General features: G+C 39.7%; 2 protein-coding genes across 2 annotated transcripts; both read left to right on the forward strand.

Moving 5' to 3' along the window:
- Window positions 1–7,513: 7,513 nt before the first annotated feature.
- On the forward strand, window positions 7,514–11,555 carry LOC140929393 (uncharacterized). Its single transcript, XM_073379193.1, has 5 exons — window positions 7,514–7,606; window positions 9,044–9,354; window positions 9,455–9,673; window positions 10,072–10,215; window positions 10,656–11,555. The coding sequence occupies exons 2-5, from the start codon at window positions 9,060–9,062 to the stop codon at window positions 11,234–11,236; spliced, it is 1,239 nt and encodes a 412-aa protein (XP_073235294.1). The 5' UTR covers window positions 7,514–7,606; window positions 9,044–9,059; the 3' UTR covers window positions 11,237–11,555.
- Window positions 11,556–13,876: 2,321 nt separating this feature from the next.
- On the forward strand, window positions 13,877–17,778 carry LOC140930605 (uncharacterized). The gene is made up of 4 exons (XM_073380327.1): window positions 13,877–13,953; window positions 15,898–16,193; window positions 16,887–16,991; window positions 17,613–17,778. The coding sequence occupies exons 2-4, from the start codon at window positions 15,926–15,928 to the stop codon at window positions 17,711–17,713; spliced, it is 474 nt and encodes a 157-aa protein (XP_073236428.1). The 5' UTR covers window positions 13,877–13,953; window positions 15,898–15,925; the 3' UTR covers window positions 17,714–17,778.
- Window positions 17,779–19,524: the final 1,746 nt, after the last annotated feature.

The following is a 19,524-nucleotide window of genomic DNA, read 5'->3' on the forward strand; positions in this document are numbered from 1 at the left end:
GCAGCATCTTTGCAACCGGATGTGATGTCATAAATCGGTGGATCATAGGTACACGAAACAAGTACCAGGCGCTATTGGAGTCGTGGGCCCCCCCCTGATTTAGTTTTAAGCTTATTTATGAACAAGTCAACTAAATAAAGTAACGCAAGACTTAAGCTTAATTTGCATTTGTAAGCAAAAAACTTTTTCACCGGTTTTATCGATAAATTCAAGTCAAAAAGACAAAAAGCTTTACCTGTTAAAACTTCCAAACCGAACTTCGTCACTTTCTTCATGTATTTCGGAAATAGCTTGCTTGATTAGTTGTGAAATTTGTTAGTTTGTTACGGCAGCAAACCGGGAAAGCATTTTGCTCTTAACCTACGCGAGTTTGGCGTCGCTCGCTCGGAGGAACTGGAGGTGAATCAGTGAATAGTGCAGGATATTTACTGATTGAGTAGCGAATCAGAGCGCGCGAAAAACACTATCCACTGTTTTAGTATATACTAAAAAGAGTTATTTGACTTAGGGGTGTGTTTATATTTAACTTCGTTCCCAGAGTGTTCTCTCCGAGTAGGAGAACACCCTGGGAAAGAACCATGATTTATATGAGTTTCGCCATTCTGAGTTGATATGTTTTTGTAGAGTATACAGAGACTGAAAACGTTTCTCGACAGCGGTATAAATGATTACAGTGCAGAGAAATTATAAAGTTTACCGTTGGTATTGATTATCGACAGCAGAATATCACCTGTCTCTCTTTATATGGACGCTAATTTATTAGAATAGACACTATTATATCTGTTAAAATTGAAAGTCATTTCTGTAAATAAATTTTAACGCATACATAAGGAAAAAAACGCACCCTCCGAAACCTAGAGGCCACTAATTTAATTAGGACAAGAAATTCACTGGTTAACAAATTAAATTAAATTCTCGGGTTCTTATTATCGCCAAACACATACAGTGAAAAAAGACCGAAAGTTGTCAGTGTTTATTCCACGGGGCTTTATTAAAACCGGAAACAGATTAAGCCTTGAAAAACACGACAGCATTCACAGTTGACTACAAATATAGACATCTGAAGAACGCGTTTATTCCATTTTGTAAATACAAATTAAACTAACATACGAAAATATTTCTATTTTTCCCGTATTCTGAAGCGCTCGTGGTTGCCTATAAACGTACATAGATCATGCTACCTCGGGAGGGAGTATGTGCCGCCCCAAATGGGAAGGGTTTTTGCGCCTTTTTGGTCCCCTCAAAACAGGTATAAACTTTTGCCCAATTTTGGTCTGGATTCAGGTATGTTTTTCGAGGGAACAACGGGAGTATATGAACGTGTGCAAAATCATATGGGTTTTCAGAAACCTTTTTAGGGTTTCTTCTAATCAGTTATGATCGACATAATTTCTTACCGGCCAGGTTTTGAAACGGTGTGGAAAGTGACATTTTTTGGTCTGAAATAGGGTCAGGACTTGGAGAACCGGGCGGCATACCCCACGACCACCAAGAATTCCAATGAGTGCCCCCCGGGATGCCACCAGTCTTGATTGACTTAAAGATCATTGTAGACCGTATTATTTAAATATTTTTTCCTTTTTTTTAACAAATTTAAACTCAATAGTACAGAGGTGAAAGAGAGTGATGAAACAAAACCAATCGATTGGCAAGTCAAAGCTTTGTTTGAAACTTAGTATAAGGCTCTACAGAAAGTAATTAATGAGATGCATATATAAACTCTGCTTCCAGTACATATACGGTAAAACGTGTGTTAATACAGGTTGATTGTCTGATAATATCAACTAAAATAAATTGTCGATAGAAAGTTGGTAAGTGAACGCTTGATTGACGGGGACCGCTAAATACGTGTTGACCTCGCTTGATGAGGTTTGACTGCTTCCTGGAGTAAAAGAACTAGACTTTTTGCCTTTAAAGAATCGCACGCGAGTACGAAATTAATCAGGGAAACGTCCTCTCAGCTTAAGTTTTGCTGGGCGGAGGGAAAAAAAAAAACAAAAAACAAAAACCTTGAACCCACATCTTGGGGAACTTTCCATCCATTTTCCTTATCTACTTAATTCATCAAACTTGACACAAGTCAGTAAAGATTTATCCTTTTAAAAGTATTAGTCTTGCGGAAAGAAGACAAGCTAATTTTACTGAACAAGAATAAGAAAAATAATAGAAAAAAAAGTGAGTAGCCGGTACAAAATAGATAGCTTTTCACAGCTATTTTCGAGAAGCCGAAAATGGGAAGTCTGAAGCCCCGACTGAAAGTCTATCTTTTTTTTATAGCGGAGCACCATCGATAAGAAAATTTGGTAATCTATGTATCCAAGAAATTTTGGTTCTGAGAAAGTCGTCCTTACGGAATACGTCCGTACGTACGTCCGTCCCTTCATGTAAGCCGGGATGAAATTTTACATTTCAAGCACTAGCGCGTTTTGGCGTTAAATCACATAGCTTCCCGGACGTTTAGAGATAAAAACAACAACAGCAAAGCCGATTCTTTCTTTCCATGAGAAAGAGCTAGAGCGAGAGATAAAAAACAAAGGAGACCAATTTCGTTGGAAGAAAAACATGAAAATTTTATAGCAGCGGTGAGAAAAAGGAGAGGCTAGCGGCCACCAAGGTGAAAATGAGTGGCAGCCAAAAAAAAGTGAACAGGAGCACATAAAACGTGTAACCAGGAAGTTTCTGGAAGTTTCTCGTTGTAATCGTGCAAAACAACGGCAAAGAAATGCACAAAAAAAGTGTGCTGCATGTGCAAAGTTGTTATTTTGCTAACTAGATCTACTGATCGTTTTTGGCTGTTTTCGTTGTCGTCGCCGCTTAGCATTACACGCTTTTATATTTTGTTTTAGTAAACTTAAGATATTAAAGAGAGCTTCGCTTTTAGCCCTGGCTAAATCTATATGTTATATCTTGGCAAGTGTATGTGAATTTTTTGTGTCGCCGGAAACAACAAAGAGAACTGCCAAACTGCCAAATAAAAGACCTCAGTGGCATTTGCTTATTTTTTGTACTACATAGATCCTTCATTAAGAATAAAACTTTGCGTTTCACAACATGTTAACGATAATGAAAAAATTAAAATGGACAAATTAAAGTGATTGCTAAACCCTTCTGAAGTTATTCAGAACCCAAATCAAACACTTACCCTTAGAGAAAAAACTGAGGACAACTGCAGAACTCTAACAATGTTCGTCACTACTAAGTTCGATCATTTGGAACACTTTAACTTTTTTGGGTGTTTCTATTTTAATTGTGCGCAACAATCAAACCTTTCTTAGATCTAAAATATTTTGCGAAAACTTTCGGCTTTTCTGGGAAGATAAGAGGTATGTACTGAATAAACAATGATTTTTGTGGCCCTCTGTAATAAGGGTCTAGATGTTGCTAAACGAAGATGAAAGATTAAACCTGATTTCCACAGTTAGAATGATATTTTAAAGATTTTGAATTGGGGAACGATAATAAATTAGTCATAATAGTGTAAGCTATAATAAATATTTTATATTTTAAAGATTTTGAATTGGGGAACGATAATAAATTAGTCATAATAGTGTAAGCTATAATAAATATTTTATTTTATTTGTGGTCTTTTGAAAGCCATGCTTGATCGTGCGTATCGCTTATCGTCTTGCTAGCTGGTCGTATTTTTCTGATGAATGTGACCGATTCAGAGGAATCTACTTTCACTTTGTCAATAGTACCATAAGGGATTTTGTTGCTTCAAAGGTGCAAGACCAGCAACCGAAACCTTCCCCCGCAGATAGCTCTCCAGTTCGTAAAAATTGTTCTCCTTAATCTGGAGAGTTTTATTTAGACATTTTATAATCATCCCCATAAGATTGTTCAAATAAATCTCCAGTAAAGACATTTTCTGAATTCAGGACCATTTTAATCGAATCCGTTCATGTTAAAAACTGTAACTGAATTTGTCGTCTATATCATTGTGGCAGAACACTACAATTTCTTTTGTCACACACAGCCACACACAGACACAAGTTGTGTAATAATAATTCCTGGAGAGGAAATTGATTCTGCACACATGCTCCTTGCATAAACCAGTTCAGTGGATTACGAGAAACTGTGAGGCCTGGATGTGATAGGACTTGCTGACACCCCTGAAGATGACCAACGTGAAGTGCATAGAGAATCGTGAGCAGTTGACGCGCTGTGAAGCGGGGTGGTATGAAGCAATCCTATCCTGGAAAGGAATCACCCCGGGGGTATGGTTTTCAAGCAGCTGTTTACTCTAGGATAGGGTATATAAATCAGAGCGTTTGGATCTAGAATAGGGTATCCTTTTTGATGAAACTGATCAGTTGGTTGAAGATTTTATCTAAACTAAGGTGTGGTACAAGGTCTTGTTTTGGCTAGACTGTGCTAGTGACCCCAGTAGTTTCTGGAAAACAGCTACTCTGGGATAGGGGGGATTTGGGGAGTTTACTCTAGTATAGGGTAGCAAAATTCAGCTGAACTAGCTCTGGTATAGGTTAAGGGTTCCAGGGTCCCAGCGGCACATCCCCACCCAGAAGTACCCCCCCCCCCGGGGGGAATCACCCACCTCTTCTTTCTAACGAGCACGGGAGTCTTCGTCGGCTGGAAAACCTGAAACAGAAACTGAAGCCCACAGGAGTAGAACAAGCCTACAGCGAGATCAGAAAGTTGAGGGAATTGTGGAGAATGCTAATCAACCAGCTCAGGGGGGGGGGGGGGGGGGGAGTTTTATATCCCCCATAAACCAGTAACTCGAGAAGAGACTGCGTATAGTGTATGTACCACGACGCGTCGGCACAAGCCCATCCTGATGCTGTGACTGCTTGTACGCCAGGGTCCCCTCTGCAGAACAAGTTGTGGAACGTGCTAGTCCCGGCGGTCACGCACACATCCCGTGGTACTAGTGGGAGATCTGAGGAAAGCATTTTTACTAGTACGGATAAGAACGGCTGATCGTCATGCACCGCGTTTTCGTTGGAGACAGGTAGAACACTCCCATATTGAAACACTGCGATTTACAAGAGCTTTATATGAGCTAGCGCCATCTCCCCTTCTTCTTGGTGGCGTGATTGAGCACCACTTGGACAACTGGGTGGAAGGTGAACCTCATGCAAAAGCTGAAATACAGAAGAGTCTTTATGTGGATGACCTGTTGAGTAGTGAGATGACAGAAGAAGAAACCAAGTTGCTAAAGGAGAAGGCGATCGAGATATTTGAAGATGCAACATTCACATTACATAAGTGGAAGTCCACTGAGCATAAAGTAGCATAAACCTCTGTCCTGATCTTGAGAAAAGAGAAATATTTGCGAAGCAACTGCTTGGGGAACCCCAGGCAGGATGATCAAGCCTACTATATAGCTAAGACGGGATGAAACAAAGAACATGACAAGATCATTGTATCTTTTCATGACTGGGAAGCAGCCTCAAGCAAGAGAGGAGTTCTTCGTAAGCTTTCAAGTGTTTATGACCATTTGGGGCTTGTTTCACCGGTGACTTTGGTAGGAAAGTGTCTGTACCGTACGGTGTGTGGGGTGAAATTGGCATGGGATGCAGAATTAACAAGCAGGCTGAAACTTGGATGGGAGCAAGGGCTTCCTAAGCAGATAGATGTAAGTCGTGCTCTTGCAGACCGAAGAGAACCCATTCAGGAAATTAAGTCACGTGGATTTGGGGATGCAAGTGGTGCTGGTATAGGAGCGGTTGTGAATGCAGTGGTGAAGCAAGAATTAGGAAGGGACTACCCGGCGGCTTGTAGCAGCCAAAGCCAGGCTTTCTAAAGAGGGTTTAACTATTCAGCGTCTTGAGTTGATCTCAGCACATATGACGACTAATGTGCTAGTGAACGTAAGAGTTGCATTGGAAAGGAAGAGAAAATCCGACAAATTGCTGGCGCAGAGGAGAATTCAGGATAACTTGAACAGTAAAAACTTTGAAATAGTATTTTGTATAGGACTGCTTAGTAGCTTTCTAAAACTTTTCATGTAACTATGTTAATTTGTTATTGCCCAGTCTCCTGAAGAATGGACAACATATGTCTCCTTCGTTGCCATATGGGGGGAGAGTGTCGGAGACAGGGCCCGAGTGTTCACGTAGTTGAGATTTTGACCGACAAGTTACTCGGTACATGCGTGCGCAATCAAATGTGACTTAGGTCTTTGAACTAAGACTCGAAGTGAATTCAACGACTTTATCAGTTGCTTAGATACAATCATCCCGAGGATGCTGAGCAGCGAGGAAAGAAGGCTGTATTCGTAGTGAAAGATACACCCAAACTTGAATACCTCCAAGACAGGCACCTGCAAGGCCAAGAAGTTAGTGCATCATAAACACCTATGCACTCTACCCGGGGGAGTTGGCCTGAGGATGACAAGTGTGTAGTTGTAGTAGCTCTAGTAGCTTAAACATCTTTAATCAGTACATGAGACTCTTTTATTCTCTTTTTGAAGCCTGGCAGTAAAGAAATCGGTAAAGCGTGGCGTAAGAGTCGTACGCGCGCAAAGCGCCCGAGCCTCACACTTTGACAGACTTTTCACACTTCCTCACCTCTGAGAAGTGTAGAACTATAAGTAAAGAATGACAAAGGGTTCGTGACTAGGGGGAAAGTGTGACATTATCCTGATTTTGTCAGACAATTCCACACTTCCGCCCCTCTGAGAAGTGTAGAACTAAGTAAAGAATGACAAAGGGTTCGTGACTACGGGAAAAGTGTGACATTATCCTGACTTTGTCAGACTATTCCACACTTCCGCACCTCTGAGAATTGTAGAACTAAGTAAAGAATGACAAAGGGTTCGCGACTAGGGGAAAAGTGTGAAACTGTTAAACTTCGGACATCTTCAGCAATGGTCGGTCCTCTGTCTTAGTCCTCGGAAATCTTCGACAGTCTTCGGGAATCGTAGGTAGTCTTCGGAGGTCTTCTGAAATAATCCGGAATTGTCGTAAAATGGCCGAAAACTCCCTGATATACTAAACAAAATAACTTTGGCCTTTTGGAGCCGCTTTTGCTTCTTTGTGGAAAAAAGTTACTGTTTCAAAGAATATTTTACTGTTAGTGTTAAAATGCCTAAAATTTAACTGTTCCACGTTACAAAGCCAAAAAATGAAGTGTTTAGTGTTATCGAGGTACCACCATTCAGACCCTCAAATCAGAAAGCCGGAAGGGCAAAACAGCGGCTCATGCCCGCCGGGGTTCATGGCTGCTCCGCCTTGGTTTTATAGCTGATATGGTCGTGTGTACTTTTTCCAAGGAATTAGATTAAAACTTGAAGCTAGCGGCTAAAGAGTAAAACACTAACATTTTTGTATTATTTAACGATATAGAAATGGGCAAAAAAAAAACTAAAAAGGGGAAAACCCCATTCAGTCCGTCTTGCAAAGATCTCGGGGATTCTTATTTAGTGTTTGACTCTGGTTTGCGTCAAACCTCCTTATATGGTACTGAAATATCTGAAATATAGCTTAAAAAGTGTCAAAGGTTAGGAATGTTGGAAAGTCTATGGCTTAGATCCAACTGGTTTTGTTTGGCTTCAGCTGGCGCACGTAGCAATAAAGAAGCACATTTGATGGAACAAAATTGAGGGTGTTGTCGCATAACTTACCCCAGTCCGGGATTTACGGTAAGGTTTTGACAACTCCATTCAGAAGCTAATTACACAATCTTTATCAATCTTCAAAAGGAACTGATACAAACTTGCATTTCCGCAAATGTATTAATATACACACAGTCAAGCGTTAAAACGCAATAACGTAGACGGTCTAAGCATATATGTACACAATACGAATATCTTTGTGTTGTTAGCTGCCGGATAGCTACCATCGTCTATCACTAGAGTCTGTTTTTTAAAGTGAGCAGAGCTAAAATATTGTATAGTGTTGGAATTCTTGCCGTTCTAGGTGCCTTAGTAAGCGAACAGCTTGCAAATGAAGAACTAATTGATCCGTCTTGATCTTGTGATCTAAGCTCGAGTTGCAATCAGGGTGTTTTGATGCAAGAAATTCAAAGGCTGATACGCAAAACCTAAACAGGAAAGGTGGAAACTGACGAAAATTGCTTCTTTTTGTAGATTGAACCTTTAGAAAAATCACTGAAATACAGATCAATGGCTAAAGCCGAAATTTAGTATGCTGCAATACTCGGCTTTTGTTAACTTAACGTCAGTTGCTTTGTTCCTTTGCACATTTGAAGCTTCCGCTTTGATTCTTTCGAATCATCATTCCCCCTTTTTTGCTGTGTAGCAAAGCTTAGGTGTGGTTTTGAAACGAACATTTTGATGCGTTTGCAGATCCTAAGTTTTTAGTTGAAAAGAAGAAGAGTGTCTACAATTTTTGCCCTGCATGTTCATTTTTCGTGACATGGCTGTCTAACTGGTCTTCTAATCTTTCCTGTATGACGCTGTACAAGTGAGGTGCTTCCGCATTGCCGAATTCTATTTCCTTTCGAAACAATGTTTATTATAATTGAGTATAGTTTATCAGTGTCTGTATCGTTATCAGAACAGCAACCTATTCGAACGTCTTTACATACAGACCAGATCGAATCAGGCGTATCATTGGATTATGAGGGACTGAAATGTAATTGATGAATTCTCCGTAATATAAGAAGCTGTATTAATAAAAGCCTGGCCTCCTTTTAAATTAAAATTGTACATGTCAAGTTTGGGGCGGAACGTGGCTGTTTCAGTTTTAATCGTTCCAAAATAGTTATTTTATAAAGCTTTAGTGCCTATCTAGGATGATGTTGTTTGTAGTTTAAGTGTCTTCCAAGCATCTTATTATTTTTTTTTTTTTAAATTGTTACGTAAACGGCTCACCAGAAAACCATTTAGTTTTATTAAATGATATACTGTTAACCTTGATTGATTACTAAAGTAGGCCTAAATAGCTTTGTTACATTCGTCAACACAGCCGCATACGTGTAAGAGGGACCTCTTTTTTATGATTACGATTTTATCCTCCTTGAATTCCTAAAACAGTGTACCGAGTTTCACCTGAAATCATGACAAGTTTAATTTTATTTTTAATTGTAACGATGGGTATTTCTTTGTGCTTTTCAGCACTAACAAGGAAATCATGGAAAGGTTATCAGCCATGCAGAGAATACAGCGCCAAAATGACATTCTTCAACAGTTCCATATGAAACTGCGGGCAGATACGGACCCAGAACCTGTGACAAATTATTTGTATCAAGCGAAAATTATTGATGAATACGCCTTGGAGGAGATACTTTCAATGCAAACACGTCGGAATAAGAATAAGGCTTTGCTCATTAAGCTCAGAAAAGTAGAAGACCCGAATGCTTTCTCACAGTTTGTGAATGGATTGGAAAAGGAACAACCTCATCTGGCTTGCACTCTTTTGAAAGAAGGTTAATGACGACAACTGTTTTTTTCTGCCAGGGGTGATCAGAGTATAAAACTTGATCATAGAGGAAAACTAATGCTATATATTTGCGGGTTTTTTTGCAGAGAATAGTAGACTCTACAAGTTAGAAAAAGAGCTTGTAACTGAACGGTTGCTGGTATTGGAAACAAAGAAGGAGGAGCTTAAGACCAAGTGTAAGAGTTTAGAAGAACAGTTGCAGTTCTGGCCGAGAACTTTACAGGACAGCAATTTGGAAAGATCAGGCTATGATGAAAGGAGCGGCGCTGCTGCTTTAAGTGTCAACGAAGACGACGACATAAGAGGTACGAAATCACCATGATTTTGTATAAAGTTATCTTTGTAAAACTTCCGGCGGTAATCTTACATTGTTTGATCACAAGTGCACAAACTACGCGGTTAACCGAAGTGTCCGAATTTTAATTTTACTCAATTATTGTTTCACAGTGTGAAGCTAGAGGGATGCGTAATTAGCCAGGGCCAGGGGTCTCATTATAGTTTCTAATTTTTGATACACTTTGTTTAAGATGGAACGCGAAAAATTCCATACTGAGTAGACTATATTTTCGTTCGGCCGCGCATTCCTCAAGACTAGCCTGTGAACAGGCTCTCTGTTTGGGGAAACGGTGAAAAAATCGTGGGCTACTGAAGACAGAATAGAAAGTCAAGAATAACGTTAACATTGTATATTTGTTACACGTAGAGCCACTAACCAGTTTGGAGAACGGCGATTTAGCAACGCCGTTATTTGATAATTCAACGAGAAGGCAGTCGCAAGGAATGGGACAGGACCAAAGAAGTAGACCTTCGACACGTCTAAGAAACGAATTCACAAAAACTAAAGAATGTAAGTACAAATGAGCGGCTGCTCTTTTAGAGGGTGTCCCAAAAGTTCGTTCCTCTACTCTCTAAATCTGTAATGCAGTACGATTGGACTTGGTAAGCAAATCATGTAAACAAAAGTTGTGTCTTTCAAATGTAATTCAATATTTTATACTTGTTGTACCATCTTTTGACTCTAATATTCGATCTGTGTACATCCGTGCCACAGGTGCGCGTGCGCGAGTTTATTTCTCACCAAAGATTTTTTGTCTTTGTAGCCCGTATTGCGCGAACTCCTTCCCTGTTTTTTTTTTGTGAATATTACTATGAAAGATAAACCCTTTTAACGCAAAAACGTTCAGCCACGTGAGAGCATAAGCATGCATACTGCGATTTACTGGCTTTTCAGTTGAAGAAACAGCTGAAAAACTGGAAAAATTCAGTAACTCTGCTTTTCCATTTCAGACCATTTCAGGCACGTGAGAGACTTTGATACTAAGGGAGTCATTCACTACCTTGGTTTAAATGCCGGCGTCAGCATGTGGAGGAATCCTGCTCGAGTACCATCTTCCGGAGTGAAAGTAACATACTGCGATGGGGAAGGTCGTGAAGACCCTGAAAATATCCTAGAATATTTCAACCCAGTCAACAGTTACACACGATCGGGTTGGTGTCTGGATTTAGGAAAGTACTACTCACTTCGGCTTACTGACTATACTTTGAGGCAACGTGGAAGTAATTCAAAGAATTTCTTACAAAACTTTAAGATCCAAGGAAGGCTTAATGATGACGATGAGTGGAGTTTACTAAACAGACATTATAAAGTCAACTGGAAGTTACGGGAATGGTCATACTATGGGAAATCAGGCGATAAAATGAAACCGGTGCCATGCAAAACAAAGACATGGTCTGTGGAAGGAGAACTAAAAGTCCATCGTCAGTTTCAAATTGTTCAATTAAGAGATTCAATGCCCGCAGGTGCACCTCAAATGTCCCTCGCTGGTATCGAGCTATATGGAGTGCTAAGTGTACCAGATTTTGATTAAAAAACGTTTGCATATGACTGAGTATTCATTTTTTTGCTCGTGTACAACTTATTGTAATCACAGTAGCTTGAAATTCAGACGCTTTATATACCTAGAACTAGTATACCTAAAGGGTAGAAAGGCTGCCGTAGGGAAGGAATCGTGAAGAAATGGAATTAAATTAAGTGTGAAGTTTTAAGTAGAAGGGGATATGAGGCTAATAATCTTTGTCAGTGATGACCTAAATTTAGAAATTATCTTCCTTTTCAGAATCGCGTTTAAGTTGACTAGCTTAATTATGAGCCAGTTTTAGTATTTTTCTAATAACGTGCTCGCGTCGCGTCAGATCGGAGTGGCCAGATAATTTTCGATTTTTGATATGTATATTAAGTTCAATCATTTTCCCTTTCAACTGAATGACTGAAATTTATTTTGAAGCTTTGATTTGGCGATAAGAGCAAATTTTCTAACGAAACTTAAAATTCTTGACTTAAAGACTGTTTATATCATCTACCAAGTTTAAGGAACTTTGTTGGACTGTGATCTGCGCTACAAGATAGGTTTGAGAAACGACAATAAAAACACAACATTAACTTGCATTTTGGCCAACCAAGTCACGAATCAAATACCAATTTAAACAGTTTTGGATGGCATTTATGCTCAATTTTTGATAAATATGATACAAAAATTTGGGGCTCGTAGCTCTAATGCTCCTTGTGTGATTCCCTCTTAGAACAATAAAGGTTGCGGCTATATGGCCGGTAACCGGTCAAGATTTTCAAAACACTAAATGACCGGCAGTCCGATATTTTTTCCAATAATTTTGACAAATCGAATCGGGCCCCTAGGAGGAGCTAATGGGATGGTATCCCTATGGATGTTAAGAAAAAGAATTCGAATTATCCTTATATTATCTACATCTTTAATTTTATTTTCCTCCACTAGCTAAGACCCTAGAGTGGTATTCTTAGGTAAAACACTGAAGCCAACAGACTCTACCAAGGACTTGGGAGTCTTTCTTGACCCCCATCTGACCTACGATCACCATATTTCATGTGTAGTGTCATCTTGTTTCGCAAAGCTTTGCCAAATAAATAGAGTCAAAAGGAGCTTCGACAAGGAAACACTAGAGTTGTTAATAACGTCATTAGTCTTTAGTAAGATGCTTTACTGCTCATCTGTATGGTCAAATACCACCCTTCAGAATATAAACAGATTACATTCTATTCAGAATTTTGCCAGCAAGATCGTAACAAACTCTAGGAAGTTTGACCACGTAACACCTTTGCTCCGAGAACTAAACTGGCTTCCTGTTAAAGAACAATTATTCTATAGAGACTCACTCCGTTTTGACCTTTAAATGTCAGAACGATCTTGCGCCTCAATACTTAACGAGCAAGTTTACCAAGCGCTCAAATATACATACTCGTAACACTCGTACACGGGACTCTTTGCAGATTCCGCTATACAGAACGGCTATAGGCCAGCGCACATTCTCCTACAGAGGGGCCTACACATGGAATAACTTGCATAATGAACTCAGGCAAAGTGCCTCATTGGCATCTTTCAAGCGCGCCCTGAAAGACACACTATTGAGGCAGACATTTCCTTCATAAGCTCAAGAATTTAGTAGAATACCATCATAAATTGTGATTTCGAGTTTTTATTGTCATTTTTGCTTTTATAAATTGTAAATCGTTTGTAAATAGTTCCTGAAAAACCTCACGAGGATGTTACTACTAAAGTTATTATTATTATTATTATTATTATTAGCTGCTGTTTCTCTTCTAGGATAACTTTAAAACCACTTTCCACCATGCTTTGATAACGTGTTGTAATGCTTCTGGGATACATTTGATTTTAGTCAAGGCCACCAAGGCCAAGTGACCAAGAATCAACCAATGGCGGTCCCTGTTTAGTTGAGTGGCTCCTCCTACAGACCATCATAGAAAGTACTCCCGATCGATCCTAGTCAGTGTACCGATGGAATTTAGAAGTGTATAGATTTTGGCTTTATTTTAGCAATCGTCTTCATACACAGCATAGTGAATGAAATCGTTTCTTGAGAAAGTCGGAGATTGATAGAATTATATTTCATGGCTTTAAGGCAAGTGTTCAAGCTTAATGAAAGGCAAACTCGCATTGTGTTGGAAGCTATATTTTCGGTTTTCATCCATTATCGAGACCAGATTTTGATTTAACGAATAGTGGGTTTTCGTTTACGCAATCAATTGCTGGGCCTTGAGGGTCACTATATGATCTGGGCTTCTGAGGTCCTTTTGATATTCAACTCTAAAAATTTTAGAGTAAACATTACAGGTTTTGTAACGTAGTGAATTCTCCTCTAAATAAATAAATGATACCTATGTAACGAACACTCCGGTATATCACAGTGAAATTGTCCGCCCCAGTATAAGGAAAAGAGCACCTCAAATCTTTATAACCTTCCAACGTTCACTGAACACCAATTTTTTCAATTGTGTTTTGAAAACTCTACAAAGTTGGAGCAGAGGCTCGCTAGGTTCTCGTGTAACTCCAAAACTGTGTAAAACAATCTTTTACAGCCTCTCAAGCGTAAAGGTCAAGGAATGTTGAAAAGACAATAGCTGTTTTTTGTTGAGCCTGACTACGTACAGCTGTTGTCAGGCAGTTGACAACTTAAGGAAGTTTATTGCGATGTACAAGTTTGTGTAGATTTCATCTGCGAAGTACTGCTCGCGTTTCATAATCGGTTCGAGGTAAGCATGGGCGGAGATTTTACTAGTTATTGAAGGCAATTTCATACACAGAAGACTTATTTGATTCCGTCTATCTCAAAAAGAGAAATACACACTTTTATGTCAACATATGCATTCAGCCAAGCGATCACGCAATAAGGTTTGCAGTCTAAACGTACGCAGTACGAATGTCTTTGCTGTTACGTTTTTGCGTAGCTACTATTGTCTGAAATTATGAGCATGTTAATTCTACACAGTGAGTGAGTACAACACGGTTTATTGAAAGAAATTAGACGCTTCTGAGATGTACTCTAAATAAGTGCTTACATAATTGATCCTTATGGATCCTGCCTCGCAATGCAGTTGTAGCATAGCGTGGTTTACGTTGGCGCAAGAAAGAAATGGCACGTGAACTGAAACTAAATCGGTCGCCTCTTTTTGAAGTTAGAAATGAAACTTATCGTAGATGTTCACAGCGCGATATCTGATAAGCTGCTATGGATTCCTTTTTCTAATTTAACGTCAGCTGACTGATTGCAGTTAAGCTCTTGCTTCAGCTCGAAAGCCTCGCGTGATTGAATCCACCGATTCATCTCTGATCCGTCCCCTTTCTGTATCATTCCAACACATCCTCGTCCCCGTTGTAAACGAACATTGTAATGTTTTTACGGTTCTCTTTTATTGGCAACAACAAGGTGCTTTACGCTTTTTTTGCCACTTAGGTAATTTTATCGTAAGATACATACTTGAATGGTTGTGTAATCCTTCCTGTGCGACCTCGTACAAATGAGTGCTTAAAAAGCCCGCCCTCCTCGAGTACTTAAGGCTATGATCGATAGCTTCTGCGGCAGCACGAAAACCACTAAACAGGATAGGGCTTATGTTCACACATAACAACGGTGATTTCGGCGAGATGTCTGTAACGAAACGAAGCTGCGCAGCGCCGTAGCGTGGAGTAGCCTGCTATGCTTCTGGCAAGCAGGTGTTAATACTATACCGGATAGCCTTTCGTGCCGACACAAAGAGCTATCCGGTATAGCTATCGTATGAACAGAAGCCCCTGTTTAAAGGAGGGAGGGTAACCATGGTGCTTGGGGTACCCTTGCACTCGCATATTTCTCCTTTTTTCACACGACGTGTTTACAAGGCAGGTATGGTTACCGTAGCACTAGGGTAACCCTACCTGAGTGCTAGGATTACCCTAGCAAGAGGGTATACCTACCTGCCTTGTAAACGCTCAGCTAGGGATAATTCGCCTACCCGGGTTAACTTTCCGCCGTCATGCGTGACCAGTATTTCGTACCAACTTGAACGGTATTATCCAATTTCTGAGCTTAATTATAAACATCTGAATTGTAACAAGTTATTTTCTGTCTACGATGGTAATATTTTTCCTTTTTTCGTGAATTTAACGTGTTTTCCATAGGGAACTTCAAGATTATTTCAAATTTTGGACAAAGAATGTCACGCATGACTAAACAAGTCAGCAAAGCTGGTAAAGTTGACCCGGATGATAGGATAACCCCACCTGTGAAATCTGCTTGTAAACCAGAGCTAACTTTAACCCCCTTGCTAGGGTAACCCTAGCACAAGGGTAACCCTCCCTCCTTGTAAACAGGCTCTAAGGTTCTCATTCCATACTGTTGATAAAAAAAATACATGAATAAGTATTGCCGAATTATATTTCCCTTTTTTAAAATATGTGTCTACCAAATAGTGAAATTTAGAAAAAAGTACTTAATTAGAAGTTAACTATAAATTAATATCGAGAATTTATTAAACTAGATTTGATCTGGATAAATCAAGACATGATGTTCATGATCACGCGAAGTCAAGCCTTATTGAGCTGCTAATGTTTAAAGAGATCTTTTGACTAACCTGATTCACTCATTTCTGCAGAGTTGGTTACCTGCATGTTGTACCATTTCAGTTTGAACTCCTGCACTTTCCCTCTCTCAATCCCAGATTTTGCCACGAGAGAACAAGGTGAACCATGAGGGAATGCCACAAACATATTCTACAAAAGCTCATTGTAGAACTCGTCAAGGATTTAGAACCGGAACAGCTGTTACTTTATTTGTATCAGAAGGAAATTATAGATCAAGATGACATGGACGAGGTACGGATTAAGAAAATACGTAAGGACGTAAACGAGGATTTAATCTTTATGCTGATGAGAAGAGGTTCGGAAGCTTTTCCAAATCTTGTTGAGGGACTGCAATGGAAACAACCATTTCTGGCCTGCTCACTTTTGAAAGAAGGTAAAGTAAATCTGCAACAAACTTACAACACGAAGCAAGTTTTAATTCCTTAGTTGTGATAATGGTTTAGCAGGAGCCTTGGGTTATGGGCTCCTGGCTCTATGAGGTGGCTCTTCTCCTCCAGAGGCTTTTGATTTTTCTGTTTCTTAGGCCCCGTTTGTATGGAGAAAACCTGTTTCGGGTAGAAGAGCCAACCCCCCAGCCGAATCGACTTTAGCGAGTGTGTATTAAAGTTCAGGAAAAGAAAAGGAAAGTTGTTGTCTTGTGTTCCCGTCCTCGACAAAACGTGAAATTAGGCACTTCATTCATGTTGTAGTCGGGCAACGACGGCTAAGAAATGTACAAAAAATCTTGATGCACGTGCAAAGTTGTTGTCTTGCCAATTTAAACCTATCGCTTCTTTGCCGTTCTCGTTGTCGTCGCCGTCGTCGTTGCTTAAGCTCCCTAAAAAGGTGGCCCGGCTCGGAGGGTGGCACCACCATCACAGCCGAGTATGTGTTCTTGTTTCTCATGTCAACGGATCGTCACGTTTTGTTCGTTTGGCTCGCCCTAGGTAGCGTGACTCTTCTACCCGTGGCAACCTTTCCCCATGTAAAAGGGGCCTCATTTTCTGACTCGATCGTTGATCTTTTGTAAATATATTAACAAGAACAAAACGTCTTGAATGTTTTTAATATTTTATTTCTTCTGCAGAGAACAAGAGGCTCTTAGAACTCGAAATTGAGCTCGAAAATTTGAAAATCCAAACAGAGGAACTAAAAATCAATTCGCAGCATTTTGAAGAGAACAAACGTTTACGTAAGTATAAGAAGTTTAATTAGAGGCTTAAATAAAAGCAGTTGACCCAGAACGTTTCATGAAACAATTAAATGTGAGAAGTTCAAGCTCTGATCAAACGAAGCACGACGCTTCTAAGCGCCACATGCGCTGAAACTCTACAGGCTATATACAGAAGAGCTTAGATATCTTAAACGCCTCCCTCACCTGCGCGTGTAACTACTTGTATACCTTCAAGTGTCTTATATGCCACCCTACTTGTTCTCTGCAAGGCAAACCAAAGAATTATGTTTATCATCTCTCACCGAAACTTTTCCGCTTTATACAGAATCCCCCCGGCATCCTATCTGTTACACCCGATCTAAAATATGCTGCAAAAAGAGGCCCTCGGCGGTTTACACACGCTTCAGTGAAGTTCTTTCTATTTTTCTTCACTAAACTACAACCGATGTTTTCATTTCCTTCCTCTCTGCTTGCTCTCCCGTGAGACCTTCTGGGGAGCCTGATAGGTGGTTTCAGCTTAAGTAAAAATCAAAGAACAGTCTTTAACTTGGCGATTATCAAACTTATAAACCTAGATGCCTTAAGAGGAACGGTGTGTTGTTTTTTTTAGTTTCGGTTTTGTCTTTTTTCTCTCTGCAGAAGACAACCGAGTCGCTGAACTTGAAACCGAACTCGAAGAAGTCGAAACTCCGCGAAATCTTGTGGAAAGACCAAACTGCAGAGTTCGGAATTGGAGGTGAACAAACTTTATTTACACAAGTGTGAGAACTTAGAAGCACAGCTGCAACTGTTGCGGACAGCGTTACAGGACGCAAACTTGCCGGAAAATTCAAGCAAGCTATATCAAAGGAACGACACACGTGAAGGTTAGTGTTAAAAAAAAACAAACAAAAAAAACAAAAAACAAAAAAACAGTATCGCTTTATGTCATACTTGCAAATAGTCCCATATTAATCAATACAGCACAAGCGTAGATATTATACAGTGCACAGAAGTGTATCCCTCTGCTTTCATTCGGATATTTTTCTTGAAAATGGGTTGTGGCTTGGAGAAAACCCTTTCGGGTAGTCTCCTCTTTTATAGCCCTCAACAAAGCATAAGATAGTCAGGGGTCTCTTCTCTCTCTCATCACTACTGTGTCTGGATTTGGGAGATTACTACACGCTGCGGCTTACCGACTATACTGTGAGGCAGCTCGGATGCAATGACAGAAACTTTCTACAAAACTTTGAGCTCCCTGGTAGGCTTTGTAATGACGATGATTGGTGTGTGCTGGGCAGGCATCATCAAGTTGACTGGAGGTCGCAGCGTTTTTCACATATGCTGTCAGGAAATAAAGACTTGTCATATAAAACAAAAACGTGGGCTGTGAAAGGAGAAGTAAGAGCTTACCGCCAGTTCAAGATAGTCCACATAAAAGACATGTCGACCAGTGTGCCAGAAACGCATGCTATGTCCCTTGCTGGTATCGAGTTATATGGAGTACTCAGTGTGCCATTTTTGGAGTAGACTAAGGGGCCTGTTTATATTGAACCTCGTTCCCAGGGATCTCTGCGAGTATGAGAGAACCTTGGGAACGAGGTTGATTTATACGAAGTGAGTCACTTGCTGGCTCACCTTATATAAACAGGCCGGTTAAGTTTTCGCCATTCTGCTGTGATATGTTTGTAGTTTACAGAGTTTGATAAAAAAAAAGTATTTCAAAAGTGTATAATAGAATAGAGGAATTATATGGTTTATATATTGTTGCTTCTATTTATATATATATTGTTACTTCTTACCTGTCTCTCTTATATAGATCAGACGTTATATCAGTAAGTTCATTTGGATTTTTTGTGGGGCTTGTATATATTGATGAATAGTTTTATCAAATATTGTTGAGCTAAGCAATAAACAATACATGCTGCTAACTTAAGCAAACTAGAACTGATGGTGAATGAGAAAATAATAATAATAAAAAATAGAATTCGCATACTAAGAATATGGTTTCAGTTACGTAACGTTGAGCATCCTTGATAGCAGAGTTTTGTTCTTAAAATCTCTGTTACAGGGGCGTAGCCAGCAATTTTGGTTCCTAATGTGGTATTTTTGTCTAGATTGACAATCGAGCTTAGGAGGGCATGGGGTATAAGGTATTCTCCTCGGGAAAATGTTAATTTCCGTTTTGTGATTCTGAGCACAAATTTCCAATGACAGTGCCAAAGAAGCTAGCTTTTTTCGCTTTCAGTGAAGAGATAGTGTGATAGACTTATGTTGTTTTTAGTTTTTTATCTCAGGTAATTTTTGTCTTTCTTTTGTTTTTGGGTATGGTAAATACTAATGTATGCGTTATGCTAAAGGCGTTGAAACATAAGAAAAAAAACAAAACAACCCGAGATAAAAAATTAACTTCAACATATACGTTGACAATCGTTGAATATGTTAAAAGACACACTGTAGTCTTGTGATTTGCCGTTTACTCAGTCTAAGGCATCATGGATGCTTCCGTGTAAAGGTGTCGATTGGCGGGCTTGGGCCAATTTGCGTAATGCAATGTTCATCACAGCAAGAG

Source organism: Porites lutea, chromosome 3 (genome assembly GCF_958299795.1).
Source record: "Porites lutea chromosome 3, jaPorLute2.1, whole genome shotgun sequence".
In the NCBI taxonomy this organism is placed as follows: domain Eukaryota; kingdom Metazoa; phylum Cnidaria; class Anthozoa; order Scleractinia; family Poritidae; genus Porites; species Porites lutea.